General features: G+C 30.9%; 1 protein-coding gene across 4 annotated transcripts; it reads left to right on the top strand.

Moving 5' to 3' along the window:
- Positions 1 to 22: 22 nt before the first annotated feature.
- Positions 23 to 13,749, top strand: LOC126667259 (protein IQ-DOMAIN 10-like). Of its 4 annotated transcripts, none has more exons than XM_050360230.2 (6): positions 23 to 160; positions 980 to 1,075; positions 1,373 to 1,492; positions 7,193 to 7,423; positions 10,801 to 10,914; positions 13,371 to 13,749. In XM_050360230.2, exons 2-6 carry the CDS (start codon positions 1,001 to 1,003, stop codon positions 13,599 to 13,601), a joined length of 771 nt encoding a protein of 256 aa, XP_050216187.1. In that variant the 5' UTR covers positions 23 to 160; positions 980 to 1,000; the 3' UTR covers positions 13,602 to 13,749. The 4 variants fall into 4 exon arrangements, with proteins under 4 accessions (XP_050216187.1, XP_050216185.1, XP_050216188.1 ...); XM_050360228.2 differs by having other exon boundaries at positions 24 to 160; positions 930 to 1,075; XM_050360231.2 differs by having other exon boundaries at positions 31 to 160; positions 930 to 1,075; positions 1,385 to 1,492.
- The last annotated feature ends 344 nt before the right edge of the window (positions 13,750 to 14,093 follow it).

Here is a 14,093-nt window from a genome sequence, read left to right as displayed (position 1 = left end):
GCTTGTCATTTATGTTCATCAGCCTTTCACCCTTTCTTATACTATACTTCTATTTTTGCACCAACTTCTTCATATCATAGTGTTACTATTACCCATCTTTACTAAGCACAATGCCCCATTACTAATCACAAAAAATGGTATCAATCTTGCCTCTGCTCTGGTACGTTTCTTCTCATCATCTTCAAACTTAATTCCAAGCACGGAAATGGAAAAAAAATAGCGAAACAATATTTTTTTACGGGAATATATCATAAAGTATTTCCGAAAATGAAAACAAAACGCACAAAGTTAGTATTTAAGAAATTTTCGTGCAATGTATTCTTCAAATTTGTTTAGTATTAGTTTCTGTCATGTCGTATTGGTTAATTCTATTTATAGTTTTCTTCTTCTTTTTTATGTTCTAATGAATTTTGTATGTATGAAAATTCTGAAATGATCACTTTACATTTTTTCTATTAATAATTTTAAAAGAATTATATAATTCATTTGATAAACAACAAAATGAATGGTAATATGCTATTAGATATAAGTAATACCTTTTTAACACATTTTTATAACTTCTGGGTAATCTCTAATTTATAAATACATTACATACTAAATTTTGATAATTTTAGGAGTGTTTATCCCATGCATTGGTTGTGCCATGTCATATTTACAACAAGCCAATGAACATTTGCGATAGGAAATCTTTTAATTATCATTTAATTTTTTTATATCATCACTTTTGCACATGGCTAACGCATCATTGGCTTGTTGCACGAATGACATGGCGCAACGGTTGCATGTAATAATTTTTCTAATTTTAGAGAGTTGCTTTTTTTTTCTTTCTATAATTATTAGATATCTTAAGTTGCTTAATCATATAAACAAATTTGAGGTAATGAAATTGGTTTGTGTTTGTAAATTTTTTGTTGGCAAATCTTTGTTAGCAAATAACAAGTAGCTAAGGGATTAAACTTCTCACTACACTTAACATCAGAATCTTCACCTATAATACCAAATGGGTTCAGGAGATTGGTTCCGGTCCTTAATTTGCATGAGTGGAGCCAAGGAAGATAGGTCCAAAAAAGTTAAGGTACACTATTGATATTAAATTTAAAATTATTACCATCATCTCCCAATATTACAAAAAAATTACTATTATTTACCAGCATTTTAGATAATAATTAATATCTTAATTCAATTTAACCGAAACTCTCTTGTAAAGGGTTTCAGTTATCTAATACCTAAACATAATTTTAGTGATTAATTTAAAATGAAAAGAGAAACATTAAAATTTGAAACTGATTTTAGAGGAAGATGGTGATTATTTCATTAAATTTGTGCAAGATAGAATAAAAATAAAATGCCAATATTGGGTGTAATTTGGTAGATGGGAGTGCAGGTACATTCAAGTAGCAAAGGGGCTGAGGGTAGTGGTGATGGAGAGGCAAATGGATCAGCTGAACAAAAAGCGGCTATTCGTATACAAACTGCTTTCCGAAGGTATCTGGTAGGTATATGTAATTTCACTACATAAGTTTTGTAATGCAATAATCTTGTGATCTATTATGCTTCTCTTACATCTAATGGATGTTGCAAATGATAAAATTGAACTAAATTAAGCATGGTGCGCAGCTTATTGTGGCATTTAGGGTTTGCGTGTTATTAGATTCATGTCGATTTGGATATAGGTTACATGTTACTAAAGTTGGGAAAGAGTAGGGATATAAATGAGCTGAGCCGAGTCGAGCCGAGCCGAATTTTAGAGTGTTCATGTTTAGCTCGTTTGACGAATAACATGTTCATGTTCGGTTCATGTACGTTCAAACTTTGAACGGGTGTTTATGTTCGGTTCGTTTCAATTTTATAGTGTTCATATTCGGCTCGTTTTCAGTTCGTGTTCGTTCGTTTAGCTGCTAAACGAACAAGCTCGTGAACGAGCTCACACAGAAGCTCACGAATGAGCTCGCTAACAATCTTGTTAAGTACCAAATGAGTACGTTCGCGAGCATGTTCGCTTTACGACTAAAATATATAAAATTCATGAGCATAAACTATGTTAGTTTCTTATATCAAAACTACGTAGTTTTGATATATTATATAAAAACTGTTGTTTTGTTAAACCTATGTAATTTTAGAATTATATAAGATATTTATATCAATTAATATAATATGAATCAGTTCGTGAACACCTAATCGAGTTTTTAAACGAACTTGTTCATGAACTCTTAATCAAGCTCATTCACGAACTCTTATTCGAGATCGTTCACGAATCACTAAAAGCATCACCAACAAACTCTTTGAAAGTGTTTAACTCTTTATTTTAGAGAGTTTAGCATTAAAATAAAAGTCCAATGGACTCTTTATAATACAAATTTTAAATAGAGAGGGAGTTTGGCTCTCTACATGTGGCGAGCCAAATTCACTCTCTATTTCTTATTTATGTAACATAATTTCAAATTTAAATACATAGATTATTTTTTTATTGTTTAAGAAATATTTTTTTATTTTCTCACCATAAATATATAAAAAATAATATTATAACAAACAAATATAATAACTGAATAAATTAATTTTTATTAAAAAATATAATAAAATATTATATTTTAAAGAGTCCAATGAATTAAAATTTAAAATTCTATTCTTTATTTAAAAGATGCTCTCTATTTCTACAAGTATGCTCTTTATAATAGAGAGTACCATTGGAGATGCTCTAATCGATCTGTTCGTGATCTAAACGAGCCGAACAGGACCGTGTTCATGTCCGGCTCGTTTAAATTAACGAATATAAAATCAAGTTCGACCTCGATTCATTTAGAATACGAACGAATACAAACCAAACTCTCATTGATCCGAACACCAAACTGCTCACGAGCAGCTCGGTTCATTTATACCCCCTAGAAGTGAGTGATTCTAGACTAGCTAGTTTGTATTTGGTTATATGGGTTTGGATAGTTTTAAGTTGGATAAATTCAGATAATTAATTAAATTCTAGGGTGGTCGTTTGAAAAATAATAAAATTATGATAGTTTTGGATTGGGCTGGATCACAAAACTTAAAATTTAAAATCCAACTGGACACTCAAAATTAGAAATCGAAAATTAAAGGCATAAGGTATAAAAGAGCCTCGACTTTTTCAAAAAGTACAAATTGGCCCTTTTATTTTTTTTTGGACACATTTAAGCCCTTATGTTTTTACAATTGAACGATTAAACTCTTGTTGTTTTAAAATCGAACAAATAAACTCTTTTACTTTACTTTTGGGATACCCCCTCAAATTTTCAGTAAATATTTTAAACATTAAAATTATTTTTGAATTTTTTTCCTATATGATTATGAGAGACATGTCAGCCATTAACGAGTGTTTCTAATTGAACAAAAGGGGTTATTTGTTCTATTTGAAAATAAAAAGGGCTTAATTATACCCAAAAAAATAAAAATGCTGACATGTACTTTTATGAAAAATTACGAGAATATTTTATACCTTTTGCCAAAATTAAATAACTTGAGAGATACTGGTCGGAATGTATTTAGGAACTAGTAAGATTTGGCACGAAATACCAAATAAGTCCAAATCCACAAAACTGAATCACTTTTTTACCTAATATAAAAAATTAACCCTAATTAATTCTGATTAACCTTAATTAAAATCCTAATAATTCTAATTAATCAAAACTCTAATTATTAACAAGTTAAGGACTTTTTCTATCATTTTTCCTAATTACTAGAAAATGTTTAGCGATAGAAAATGGCAAAAACCCGTCCCTAAAAAAGTTTAGCGACGGAAACAGTCCTCTCAAAAATCCATGTCGCTAAAAAATTAACGTCTAATTAGCGGCGAAAAATATCATCTCTAAGTCATTGAATTTTTCATTGATTTGCCGATTATAAAGAAAACAGATAAGCAATGAAAAATTAGCGATAGATTAGCGACGGAATTAAAAAAATATATTTTTACATTTAAATTTTAAAAAATATTTTTCTATTAAAGCATAATATTCATATTAATTGTTATTTAATATCATTTTCGATATTTATGTAAATGTCATTTTCGAGATTTTCGTAACCTTCCTAGCAGGTCACCCATTCTGAAATTGCTCCACACATGACTCGTTTAATTTTGTGTTCTCTCACACTTTACTCCATCTTAACAAAACCAAATTCTTATTATGTATTTATATCTATTATATTTAACTTGTAACCAAAAACAACAAATAATTCGCATATTAAAATAATCTTTTATTTTTTAATAATTTTTACTTTAAAGAATCATTTTTAATTAGCGACAGAAACTATAATTCGTCGTTAATTAGCGACGGATACTAAAATATGTCGCTAATTAGCGATTGATTTAATAATCCGTGGCTAGTTAGTGACGGGCATTAGAATCCGCTGATTAGCGACATACACTAGAATCTATCGCTAATTAGCGACATACACTACAATCCATCACTATTTTTCAGTAAAAAAGTTTGGCGCCGCTCTTTACGCCAAATTAGTGACAAATCAGTCGCTAATTGTTGGTGCCAACTTCGGGCCTTATTTGTCGACAGATTCCTCGCTAATCCGTGGAATTTAGCGAAGAATAAGTCTGTCAGATAAATCTGTCGCTAATTACAGATTTACAGAAATGAGATTCGTCGCTAAATTTATTTTTTGTGGTTTTGTTTCATTAGATTCCCTCTCTGGTTTTGTTTCATTGTATCCCCTCGTCACAACCCTTCTTTCACATCCTCTTCCTCACAAACCTCACATGTTAAAGAACTCTCTCCTTCCACTACCATTCGACCCACAATATCGGTCTTCAAGCAGCAACGACGATACCGGTCTTCAACGCCATCCCTACATAACAGTAATAGTCTCCATCTCTAAATGTGAGTTGTCACTAGGGGTGAGCATTAGTAGGTTCGGTTGGAATTTTTCGGTTTTTTCGGTTTTCGGTTTGAAAAATTTCCAAACCGAACCGAACCGAACTTTTAGTTTGGAGGTGAACAAACCGAACTGAACCAAACCAAAAATTTTGGTTTGGTACGGTTCGGTTAAAACCGAATTTCACTATTTTTTATTTTTTATATTTTTTTTATATTAAAAGTAATTGAAATATTAAATAATTAGAGTCTAATAAACTTTCATATATGTTTTAATAACAATTAAAACTCATATATTAACAATAATTAAGATATAAAGACAAAAAAAATATAAATATAAGTATATATGTATATTATATTAAAGTTTGGTTAGTTCGGTTTTACGGTCAGTTCGGTTTTTAAAACACTCAAACTAAACCGAACACCAAACTTTACCTAAAGTAGAAACCGAACCAAACCGTTTTCACCGAAAAACTGAACCAAACAACGAAGTTCGGTTCAGTTTGATTTTTCAGTTTGGTTCGGTTCTTGCTCACCCCTAATTGTTACCATTCGTCGCCTTCTCTAGCAACAACCACACTTGTCGTTTGTTCTCCGTTCAGTGAAACAGCAGCGGTGGTTCTTCATTGAGCGAAGCAGCAACAATGGTTTTTCGATCAACAGACTAGCAACGACAGTTCTTCATTTACCAACCTCGGATCAGCAGCCGTTCGTCTGGTTTTATTGATTCTTCGGTTCGTTCATATGGTTCGTCAATGATGAGGGTAGCCGCAGCGAGTTGCTTATGAGGAAGAAGAGGAATAGTGGTAATGAAAAAAAATTGGAAAGGAAAAAACATTGGAAATGGTGGCGACATAAAATGTGTTTAGGATTTAGGGTTGCTTGTTTGAAGAAGATAAATTAGAAAGGAAAATTACTAAAGAGCCCCTGGGCTTTTTTAATAAAAATGTATATAATATATGAAGTTTTAACATTATGAGGATTAAATTAATATTATAAAATTATTAAGAGTTATTTCAAGAAATGAGAAAAATATTAAGGACCATTTTAAAGTTTTTACTATTTAATAACGTAGAATGTGTCTCACTCTCGAGGGTGGGAGGAGAGATTTGATATAATTTGGCCAAATTTAGAATCAAAGTGATCCACTTTCGAAAATTTGAGTTTTTTTTTGATATTTTGTGCCAGGTTAAGGGGGGTGTAATGATATTTTGTTCATTTTGTAATAAAACGAAGCTCAATCACAAAATTGCAACTTGAGCATAGTACGAAATTCCTTATAATCAATTTTGTTTTACAAAGATGGTAACCTACTGCTAGAACCTCAAGTGTTAGTAGTTAACTGTTTCACACCACCACGCATTGCCCATTAAGAGAATCTCATAAGGTGTGTATGTGGAAGTTTGCAGCCAAAACACTCCTGCCACAAGGTTAAACCTAGTTCTCAAAGTCTATTACACTATCATCTAAATATAATTTTAATTATTTTTTTAATATATGTTTTGTGTAAAAGTAGGAGCGTAAACGAACTGAGATGCTCGTGAACAGCCCAGTGTTCGGCTCGATAAGAGCTCGGTTCGTGTTCAAAATGAACCAAGCTCGAGTTTGATTTTATGTTCGTTATTTTAAATGAGCCGAACATGAATATAGTGGAATTCAACTCGTTTAGGTTCACGAACATCTCGATTACTGGTTCGTGAACGAGCTCGAATAAGAGTTCTGAATGAGTTTGAATAAGAGTTCGTAAAAAACCTCGTTTATACTCAATCAGGTGTTCACGAGTTGACTCATAGTTAAATTAATTTATATACATATTTTATATAATTATAAAATTTACCTATGTTTAACAAAACTACAGTTTTTATATAGTAAGTCAAAAGTATGTAGTTCTGATATAAGAAACTAACATAGTTTTGTGCTCGCGAATTTTATGCATTTTAGATATTAAGCGAACAAGCTCACGAACAAGCTCGTTTGGTACTTAACAAGCTCGTTCGCGAACTTGTTCGTTTAGCAGTTAAACGAACGAACACGAGCTGAATACGAGCCAAATATGAATACTATAGAATTTAAATGAAACGAACATGAACACCTTATTCGCTAAACGAGCTGAACATGAACACTTCAAAACTCGGCTCGGTTCCGTTCATCTACACTTATTATTATAATTCTATTGACACCGATATTAGTTTCCCTGCTGTTGGGACACCATCATAACACTCTTGAAATAGAGAAATAATCATAATTGCAAATTGTTATCATTATGAGTGGCCTTAAAAGTTCACACATGGAATTTTGACTCATGATACAACATTGTACTCTACTTTAATAAACTTTTTCAGGCAAAAAAGTCAGTGCGACGTCGTTTCAAAGGAGCTGTAAGATTTAATGTGTTGATCCAAAGCAGTGACACTCAAAAGCAAGCTTCAAGCACATTGAGTCATATACATTCATGGAGTTACATACAATCTCAAATTATGGCTCGTCGACATCATATGGTCACAGAAGGTCGAATTATGCAAAAGAAATTACAAAATCAGTTAAAACTTGAGGCCAAGCTTCAAGAGATAGAGGTATTCATGAGTACTACCACCTACTTAATTGCCATTATATATTTTTTAAAAATATTACCATCATCACTCATAAAATTATTATTTTTTTTCTTCTGAATTTTAATAACTCTTTCGTAGTTTAAGTAATTAAAATTTCTTAGAAAATGGGTTTGATTTACATAAAACTAAAATTTCATGAAAAATAGACATTTTAAATTTTTCAGAAAGTAGTGTTAACTTTTATATAAGCTCGAAAGGAATAATAAATACTCACTCCGTCCCAAAACAATAGTCCACTTTCCTCTTTTTAAACAGTTTAAGAAATACAATTAATGCTCTAACTTTTCACAAATCTATCTTCTATATTTCTATCATACTTATTAAATGTTATGACTATAGGCTAATAACAATAAATGATGCACTTTAAATAAGGGTAATATGGAAAATAAACACTCTAAATTGTAATTTACAAGGAAAGTGGACTATTGTTTTGGGACAAAAAAAGAAAGTGGACTATTGTTTTGAGACGGAGGGAATATTCTTTTTACTTTTCCAACTCAACACAAAAATTAAAAAATGCGAATTTGTAGTTTTCAACAAAAAGATTCAGAACAAAGGATCACTTTACCCCCCGAACTTGGCACAAAGTATCAAAAACGTCCAAATTAGCAAAACGGGATCACTTTTACCCTGAACTTGTCAAATTTAGTACAAAAACCCCCCTCCCCACTCTCACCTTAGAGAGTGTAACTCACTCTCCGGTTTTAATAGTGGTTTTGGTTTTCTAAGGTGGTTTTTGCTTGAAAAAAGTTTAAAATGGTCCTAATTTTTTTTAAACGTTTTAAATTAATACCTAACAATTTTAAAAAGGGACAATTTCATCCTTTTATTTTCAAATTACAAATTAATCCTCCAACTTTTACATATATACCAAATTAATCCCTAAAATTTATATTTTTAATAAAAAAAAATCAATTTTTTTTTAAAAATTTCCTCCGGCGAGGAGGAGCTGCTCCTCCTCGCCTGCTCCTCGCCTGAGGATTGCTGCTCAGGCTGAGGAGCAAGGAGGAGATCTGCTCCTCGAAAAAACGAGGAGCAGATCTGCTCCTCGTTAACGACCCACCGCGCGGTGGGTCGTTCAAAGCAGACCCACTGGTGGGTCTGTTGTTAACAGACCCACCGGAGGGTCTGTTTGTAACAGATCCGACGTCGGCAACAGACCCGACGTCGGGTCTGTTGTTTACAGACCCTTCGGTGGGTCTATTAACAACAGACCCACTGTTGAGTCTGTGTTAACAGACCCGACGGTGGGTCTGTTGTTAACAGACCCACCGGAGGGTCTGTTGGTGGGTCTGTAACAACAGACCCACCGGCGGCGGGTCATGAACAGACCCGCCGGTGGGTCTGTTTTTGAAGAACAGACCCGCCGGTGGGTCTGTTCTCCTTCAAACAGATTGGCCGGAAAATTTTCCGGCCAATCTGTTTGAAGAAATTAAAAAAAAATGAAATTTTTTTTGTTGGGGAAAAGATTCAAAAAGATCCCTGATGTTATTTATTTTAATTAAAATTTAATTAGAATTAATTAGTATTTAAGTGTAATTAATTAGAGTTAATTATGACTTTTATTAAACTCACTCTCCAATTAAGTGCCACGTCAGCATCGAGGGGGATTTTGAGCCGGTTTTGCCAAGTTCAGGGTAAAAGTGATCCGGTTTTCGCAATTTGGACGTTTTTGATACTTTGTGCCAAGTTCAGGGGGTAAAGTGATCCTTTGTTCAAAAGATTCACGTCTCGTCAATTTTGAGTTCATTTACATCCTAATGTGACGTCACTCTTGATGGTAAAAAAAAGTTGTTACGGTTCACGAACTGGTAGTTGGGAAACACCGATTCACAGTTCAAATAATTTTAAAACCTGCTCTAAACCACTCTTTGAACTGTTTTGGACTAGTTCGTAACTGGCCGGCTAGAAAAATTAAATTATATATGCTTTTATAAAAATTTAGAGCTAATCCAACAATAGAACATATTAAACTAATATAAAAATTAAATAATAAATTAATGTCATTCAACTAAATATAGTCTAAATAGATAGTGCTTGACGTTAGTAATAATCTAGAGCTAATCAAGCAATACAATATGAAAGAAAAAAATTTGATTAATATATAAAATTAAGTAATAAATTAAGTATTGTTCAACTAATCATAGCTATGGCTGACTATGTTAATAAATTAACTCTAATTAAATAATAGACAATAAATAAATAATAATATATTATATGGTTGAATATATTTAAAATAAATAAGTAATATATATTAGTAATTAATCATATATGTACATTATTTAGGTATTTAAACATTAACTATTAAAAACACGGATTGAAATCAGAACCGCAGATTTTAAACCGGAACTGGCAATTCCGGTTTCAGAGAAGGTTGGAACCGGCCCGCACCTCCCCACATTTTCCGGCCGATTTTGATATAGTAGGAAATGACTAATGAATATCAGTAATGAAAAGCAGTGGCCCATATCGTAATCAGAAATGTGGGAATGACTCATTGTTAACTGGCAATGCTTTTAATTCTTTTCCCCAGAAAATTTTGCAGATTCAATGCTATTTTCATAAACTGACTTCTCCATCTTCCACATATTCAACTCAATAATACTTAAACGGAAAAGGATCATTTATACTTTTAATATTTGTCTACAAGATCAAGTGAGCCCCTAACATTCAAAAAGGTTCAAATATACCCATAACATCTTAAAAAGTGAACAACTAGCCCCCGATTGTGAGTCAAAATCGGGGCCGAGCTGTTCACTTTTTAAGACGTTTGGGCATATTTGAACCTTTTTTTATCATTGAATGTTTATTTGATCCTCGAATCAAACTTTAAGGGCATAAATGACCCTTTTTCCAAATTCAAATAATAAATTCTTACTCCATCCCCCCGGTTCATAATATTAGTCATATTTGACCATTTCACATGAATTAAAAAAACAATATATATGTCTTAATTTATATGTATTTTTACTAAATTATCTATATTAATTATACTATTTTTAAGTCTTGATAAGATATTTGTTATCAGGGATAAATTTGAAAAAATAACAATTAATGCTCTTTTGGTATAATTATAAAGTCACAAATATTATGTATCAAAATAACTTCTCAAATGCGACAAATATTATGTACTGGAGGGAGTAACTTGCATATATTTACGGGTGTGCAAAAACCAAATGAAACCGACGAATTTGATTCCGTATGAAATTTTTAGCATCCTTGTAAGTTCGATTGGGCACGATTTTTAAAATAACATTATAATTACTCAAACAAAATTAAATCATAATGAGTTGATTAATTGAACAAAAAAGCATTATGTAGTGTGATTTGTTACACAGGGAGATTGGAATGGGAGTTCTGATACAATGGAAGAAATTATGTGTCGGATGCAGCAAAGAGAAGAAGCAGCAGTTAAGCGTGAGCGAGCAATGGCTTATGCCTTCTCTCATCAGGTCTGCATACTCACATTCATCTGCTTTAATTTCTTATGAAAAGTTGAGAAAATTTTGATAAAATTATTTAGGGGTTATTTGCATATTAGTTCTTAAATTTTTGTTTTTTAACAACTTAAACGCATCATGTAAAACGTTGCATCACACATTTTTTTTTTTGATTTGGCATATCATGACATAATTCTGTTTTGCAGGGTTGTTTCATAAAAGGCCAAATAACTAAAAACAACCAAACCTTTAACTTTCTTTTTTTACATAAATTCAAATCTTTCAATTTTATCCAATTGGTCCTGAAACACATAATTTCGTTTCAATAATGTCCAATTATATGATTTTTTTTGTGGCGTCTTCGTGGCACTGATGTGGCAATACCACACATCAACGCCACATAAGTAAAATTGTGTAGTTGGACATAAGTGAAACGAAATCATGCGTTTTAGGACAAATTGGATAAAATTGAAAGATTTGTACTTTTGTAAAATTTCAGAAAAAGTTTGTCCTTCATAAAAAACGCCGTATTAGTACACATTTTATGACTTTATTAAGATATCAAATTTTACAAATTGAGATATGTGATGCAACGTTTTAAACAATATGTTCAAAATCTCTAACAAATACAAAAGTTAAAATTTAATATTCAAATAATCAAATCTTAAGTATAAATTGAAAATAATTATGAAAGTTTGATTAAGTAATTTTCTATTTTAATTTAATTATATTCAAATAAAAAATTTAAAAACAAAAAAATTAGTGGATAAAAATAAGACATTAATGTACTATAATATTGAGAGAATTAGGGAAATACCTAAATAAGAAAAAAAGTAGCAATTACCTACCACAATATTTCGACTTGATTTAACTACCTATCTGTCTCAGCTAATTAGTTTTATACCATGTTCTATTTGTTTTTATACCTAAAAATTACTCCACTTATTTACAATGTCTTCTTCTTCTTTTTCTTCTCCTTCTTCTTCTTCTTTCATCTTTTTCAGTTTATTTTAAAAAAAAAATAACAAATCAGCAAATCAAATCTAATCTCCAACTCGTAACATTTTAGGAAATTAATTTATGAAATTTTATTACTATTTTTTAAAGTTTTATTGCTAGTTTCAAATTTATTTTCCGATCCGCTCGAATTTTTAATTTGTAATCAAATCGCTTCAAATTTCACTTGGAATTCAAATCCAACGATTATAACTTTCTCCAAAAATAAAGAAAACTGATAATTTTTTATTTATTTGTTCTATTAAAAACGGGTTCTAACTGTTTCAAACACGATTTCAAATACAGTTTCAAATGTAGTTTCAAAGAGTTTCATACAATTTTTAAAAGATATACTTATTATCATTTAAATAAATTTATACAATGGTTTCAAACAGTTTACAAGTATATCAAATAGTTTCCAAAAAACAGCTTCAAACAGTTTACAATAGTTTCAAACAGTTTATAAAGGTTTCAAACAGTTTCATAAAACACAATTTGCAACCTTTATCTAAAAACAGTTTCAAACAATTTATAAAAGTTTCAAACAGTTTAGAACGGTTTTTAAAAACACTTTAATAAGTCTCAAAAATAACAGTTTCCAACCGTTTACAAAGGTTTCAAACAATCTAAAACAATTTCTAAAAAAACACTTTCAAACAGTCTAAAAATAGCAGTTTCAAATAGTTTTAACAAAACAGTTTCAAACAGTATAAAATAGTTTTGAAGAAACAGTTTTCAACAATTTTTAAAAATAATTTAAAAATATTTGAAAACTATGTCAAAACATCATTAATAAAAAAAATGATTTTTTTCAAAAAAAATACCAAAAACCGATACTACAACTAAAACACCATAGAAAGAAGAAGAAGAAGAAGAAGAATAAGAAGAAGATTCTGAAAAAAAGGATCAATGATGGCGGCGATGACGGAAAACTTCGTTATTTCTTGAGACGAAGTAGGTCGAATTTTTCATAATAGATTCTTCTTTATCTTGAATTTTTGGATAAAATATGTTAAGAAATTTCATTAGAATGAAAAAAAACGTAAAAAAAATAGTTGCAGAGAAAGGAAAGAAGAAAAAGAAGAAAGAGGGAGAAGAGAAGAGAAGAAAGAGAAAAGAAGAGAGAGAAAAGGAAGAAAGAGAAAAAGATAAAAAAAATAAAATAAGAGTGCACATGTGTTTTACATGAGTGAAATAAAAATGCTAATAAGTTAAAATTCTAATTGGGGTAGAGATAGAAACATTACAAAAAGAGAGTAAAAATATAAATTTTCAAAATTGAGGTATTTAAAACATATAAATCTAAAAACAGAGTATTTTGTGCAAATTTCTCTATAATATTAGCTTCTTCTGATCACAAATTAATTCTTGTATTTACTAAAAAAAACATAATTTTTAGTAATGCATTAATTTTTAAATTTTTTCGTAACAATAATAATATTTTGATAACAATAAATATTTATAACTTGCAGTGGAAAGCGAATCCTACCCAGTATCTAGGGCAAGCTTACTATAGTATTGGGAAGGAAAATTGGGGTTGGAGCTGGAAGGAGCGTTGGGTTGCTGCTCGCCCGTGGGAAATTCGGGTTCACACCAAGCAACCTAACATGAAAGCAACGACACTCTTAATCAAGCATGCTTCATCAAATGGAAAAAACAGTGCTAAAACTAAAAAATTATCTGATCCAACGATCGATCTTTAACAAATATGATTGTTTTGTGATGTGATTTTCTTCACTTGACAATGGTTTTGGTTTGGTATGCATTGTGTAAAAATAAGGCAACACAGACTTGATATAAGAGTTGATTTCGTTACCATTAGTTATTCTAAATTACATTCAATTCATCGTAGTAATTTTGTTGGTAGCTGTGTTATAGGTTTGAGTGTTGTTCTTTAATGCAAGGTCTTATGAATACCAAATCCTAATTTTATTAGTAAGTAGACCACCCGAGCTAAATAAAAAAAAGATTAAATTCTGATATTGTTAGAAATCAATCATACACTTAAGCACTAAATATCATTGATACGGGCAAACTTCCAAGGTCGCCTTGTCTATAATTCTTGCACAAATAACAATGTAAGCTCAAAGGACATCAAACTGGTGTTGCCTGAAAGCGATGTGTTGCCTGAAAGGGTTTTCTAGTAAGTAAATGAGTGTATAAGTATTTGGGTATGAGATGTGCTTACCTTCTCA

The sequence above is a fragment of the Mercurialis annua genome, linkage group LG2, assembly GCF_937616625.2.
Source record: "Mercurialis annua linkage group LG2, ddMerAnnu1.2, whole genome shotgun sequence".
In the NCBI taxonomy this organism is placed as follows: Eukaryota; Viridiplantae; Streptophyta; class Magnoliopsida; order Malpighiales; family Euphorbiaceae; genus Mercurialis; species Mercurialis annua.
Note: the sequence above shows the minus strand (reverse complement) of the source record. Positions and strands in the feature narration are given on the sequence as shown.

Coding starts and splice junctions, on each gene's coding strand:
- LOC126667259 (XM_050360230.2), top strand. CDS start 1,001: ATGGGTTCAGGAGATTGGTTCCGGTCCTTAATTTGCATGAGTGGAGCC. Junction 1,076..1,372: donor ATAGGTCCAAAAAAGTTAAG/GTACACTATTGA, acceptor GTAATTTGGTAG/ATGGGAGTGCAGGTACATTC. Junction 7,424..10,800: donor CCAAGCTTCAAGAGATAGAG/GTATTCATGAGT, acceptor TTTGTTACACAG/GGAGATTGGAATGGGAGTTC.